Consider the following 3,621-nt stretch of genomic DNA (forward strand, 5'->3'; position numbering starts at 1 on the left):
CTGCCGCAGCGCGGGCGACCGCGAGCCCGTAGCAGGGAGCCTGGCGAAGGCGCCGCCGAGCCCGCGGGCTCCTGCCAGTCGCTGCGCTGCTTATAACCTGATTATTGTTTTTATTTTTTTAGGAAGGGCTGCTCAGAATAAGGTCTTCTCTTGAATCGGCAGCGACGCCCCCGGCGCGTGCACAAAGGCTCCGACGGCGGCCGGCGGGGACTGCCGAGCGCGCGGGAGCCGGCGCCAGAGGTCGCCTGTGCGCGACCTAGCCAAGCCCCAGGCACCATGCCGCGGCGCCTGCAGCCCCGGGGAGCAGGCACAAAGGGCCCGCCTGCCACAACCTTGGCGGCTTCGGAGGCCGCCTTGCGTCCCCATCCCTCCGCCTCCGGGGACCCCCCAGCATCGGCCAAGCCGCTGCTGCGCTGGGACGAGGTGCCCGACGACTTCGTGGAGTGCTTCATCCTGTCGGGCTACCGGCGGCTGCCATGTACGGCGCAGGAGTGCCTAGCCTCGGTACTGAAGCCTACCAACGAGACGCTCAACTTCTGGACGCACTTCATCCCGCTACTGCTGTTCCTGAGCAAGTTCTGCCGCCTGTTTTTCCTGAGCGGCCAGGACGTGCCCTTCCATCACCCATGGCTGCTGCCGCTGTGGTGCTACGCGTCGGGCGTGCTGCTGACCTTCGCCATGAGCTGCACGGCGCACGTGTTCAGCTGCCTGTCGCTGCGCCTGCGCGCTGCCTTCTTCTACCTGGACTACGCGTCCATCAGCTACTACGGTTTTGGCAGCACGGTGGCCTACTACTACTATCTGCTGCCGGGCCTGAGCTTGTTGGACGCCAGAGTGATGACACCGTATGTGCAGCAGCGCCTGGGCTGGCACGTGGACTGCACGCGCCTCATTGCTGCCTACCGCGCGCTCGTGCTGCCCGTGGCCTTCGTGCTGGCTGTGGCCTGCACGGTGGCCTGCTGCAAGAGCCGCACAGACTGGTGCTCTTACCCGTTCGCGCTTCGCACTTTTGTCTTCGTCATGCCGCTCAGCATGGCCTGCCCCATCATGCTCGAGAGCTGGCTCTTTGACCTGCGCGGTGAAAACCCCACGCTCTTCGTGCACTTCTATCGTCGCTACTTCTGGCTAGTGGTGGCCGCCTTCTTCAATGTGAGCAAGATCCCCGAGCGCATCCAGCCAGGCCTCTTTGACATCATTGGCCACAGCCACCAGCTCTTCCACATATTCACTTTTCTCAGTATCTATGACCAGGTGTACTATGTGGAGGAGGGCCTGCGCCAATTCCTCAAGGCGCCGCCTGCGGCACCCACCTTTTCTGGCACAGTGGGTTACATGCTGCTGCTGGTGGTCTGTCTGGGGCTGGTCATCAAGAAGTTCCTAAACAACTCGGAATTCTGCAGTAAAAAGTGAACCTTCGCCTTGGAGGAGGCCGCTGGTTTGCCCACCTATTTGTTTGGAGTTTCTGTTGTTGCTACTGTTGGTTTGTTTTCAAGTTTTGTTGTGTTTCCTTCTTTGCTCGAGGAAGGTGCTGCAAAACCACAGGGAAAAAATCCAATGCAACAAGGGGGTCTCAGTGCACTTGGGGCTTTTGAAGAGGGAGGTGGTTCCAGCAGGAGGGAGAGGGACACTGGTTCTTGCCCCTGGAAAAATTCTGGTGGTGTCTCTGACATCCAGAGGCAGTGAAGAAAATCCCAAATAAAACCCCAAACAGTTCGGTTTTCCGGTCACTTTCTGTGCCAGTGGTAATGACAAGTAGCCCTTGTGAGGTCAAGTATGCAGTAAAGAGGGTAAGTAGACAAAATCGTTGGGTACTTCCATTTCAGTCTGAGGAATGCTTGGATTTGTCAAAAGAATGGAGCTTTGTAGGAAACGGGCACAAAGACACAAACCCAGGGCTTAACCTACTAGAAAATGCATGGAATGTGAACACAAGTTAATTATCTCAAAATGTTTCTCAGATGTTATTTAAATAGTAATATATACAATGATTTTTCATGATTTATCAAAACCTGTGATATGCACTGAATTGTCTTTGTTACATAGTTTTGAATTTTGCAGCCCTTCTGCATTGCATACACTTGAACTGGACATCAGGGCAAGCTGCTTGAGAATTCTCAACTACTTTTTTAAAGTGTTTTCTGAAGGTGTATGTGTGTCATGATACAACTGTGAATTATTCTACCTTAGGGACTCTGGTTAAACTATTGTTGAGGAGCTCAGTGGTTTGTATATATCCCAGATTCCAATTTACTTTAATGTATTCCACAAGACCTTTCTTATTTTTTGTTTTGTTTTTGATTTTATTGTTTCCTTCTCTAATTATTTAAATTGCCACTAGAATAATGTGCCTTTTGAAGGAATGCCCAAAGGACCGGTCCTCAAACATAGTTTCATGCATGGGGAGAGCAGTAAGAATAAGCTTTTCTTACTACTGCAAATCAGGGTCTAACATTCTACCCAGAAGAGAAGGAAGATGGTGTTGGTTTTAAGTTTTTGGTAGGACTGGAAGTAGCTTACCGGGACCGGCAGAGCATTTGACTTCTCTAAGAGAAGGAGTCAACCCGCTAAAGTGGCTGTGGTTCTTAATGCAGCCATTGGGGGAAGGTGAGAGGAAACTGTTCTACACCGATGCCATTTATCCTTGCTTAAAATTCAAAACATAATATGCAGGAATAACTGAGGCAGTTAAATTATGGAAGTCGGGAGCATATTACTTGAGTTGTAATTGAAAATGTTGAGTTAAATAACATTAACTTTGCATAGTTAAAACCCTGAAGTCTCATTTGGATCCCCACTATGGAAATGAATGGCAGTGGCCCTAAGTCGTTGAAAAATTAGTGAATGTGCTCCTGTGATCCTTCCTAACAACAACATTGGCCGATGTTATTTAAGACATTTCTCATAAACAATAACCTGTACTTGAGATAACAACTCTAGGTTAACACAAAACCACTGAGGTGGCTTATTTAAATACTTATCACACTTCCTGATAAGTTCTTTTGGTTAAGAGCCAAATAAGTCATTGAATGGGGAGTCTTGACTTCATAGTATAATTTAGATCAAGCACATAAGGTAGATGAACACTTACCTCAGCACTGGTAGGCTGGATCTCCTAAAAAGATCTGTTTTTGTTTATGCTTTTAATCTCTACTGTATTTGTAAACAGAGAGGCTTGGCACAATTCCCTGGAGTAACCAGTATTCTTGTGTGTTAATCTGCACACAGAAGTTAACTTTACATATGTCTATATTTAATTTAGAACCTCTTAATGGGATTGTAAATACACTTTGCACATTTGCTGATGGGTGTCTGTCCAATCTTATGCAGAGTGCAAGGAGGTTCCCCTTAGGTGATAGAGGCTGAGAATTTGTGCCTAGCACAGATGTTTTTCCTCAGCTATAACTTAACTCAGTGCATGTATTCAAGGACAGTTGTGGAAATCAGGATATTTCCACATGCAAACTTATTTGCATGTCATTGCTGTCTCTTCTAGAGCTCCAAAGAATGTTAGTGTGGAAGCTAGAGAAACAGGTCGAAGAGTGTTTGGTAGCTTCCTTGTAAAATGGGACCTCCCCTTTCAGATGGAACTTTCAAGGGACAGATTCTAAAAAGGGTCCATGA

At 48.7% G+C, this 3,621-nt stretch overlaps 1 protein-coding gene across 1 annotated transcript; it reads left to right on the top strand.

Moving 5' to 3' along the window:
• The first annotated feature begins 275 nt into the window (after window positions 1-275).
• PAQR9 (progestin and adipoQ receptor family member 9) lies at window positions 276-1,713 on the top strand. Its single transcript, XM_053903751.1, has one exon. It carries the CDS (start codon window positions 277-279, stop codon window positions 1,408-1,410), a length of 1,134 nt encoding a protein of 377 aa, XP_053759726.1. The 5' UTR covers window position 276; the 3' UTR covers window positions 1,411-1,713.
• The last annotated feature ends 1,908 nt before the right edge of the window (window positions 1,714-3,621 follow it).

This window comes from Panthera pardus, unplaced genomic scaffold (genome assembly GCF_024362965.1).
Source record: "Panthera pardus isolate Hobbes unplaced genomic scaffold, ASM2436296v1 HiC_scaffold_16, whole genome shotgun sequence".
Lineage (NCBI taxonomy): Eukaryota > Metazoa > Chordata > Mammalia > Carnivora > Felidae > Panthera > Panthera pardus.

Bases quoted from the DNA above. Each gene is read 5' to 3' on its own strand.
- PAQR9 (XM_053903751.1), top strand. From the start codon at position 277: ATGCCGCGGCGCCTGCAGCCCCGGGGAGCAGGCACAAAGGGCCCGCCT.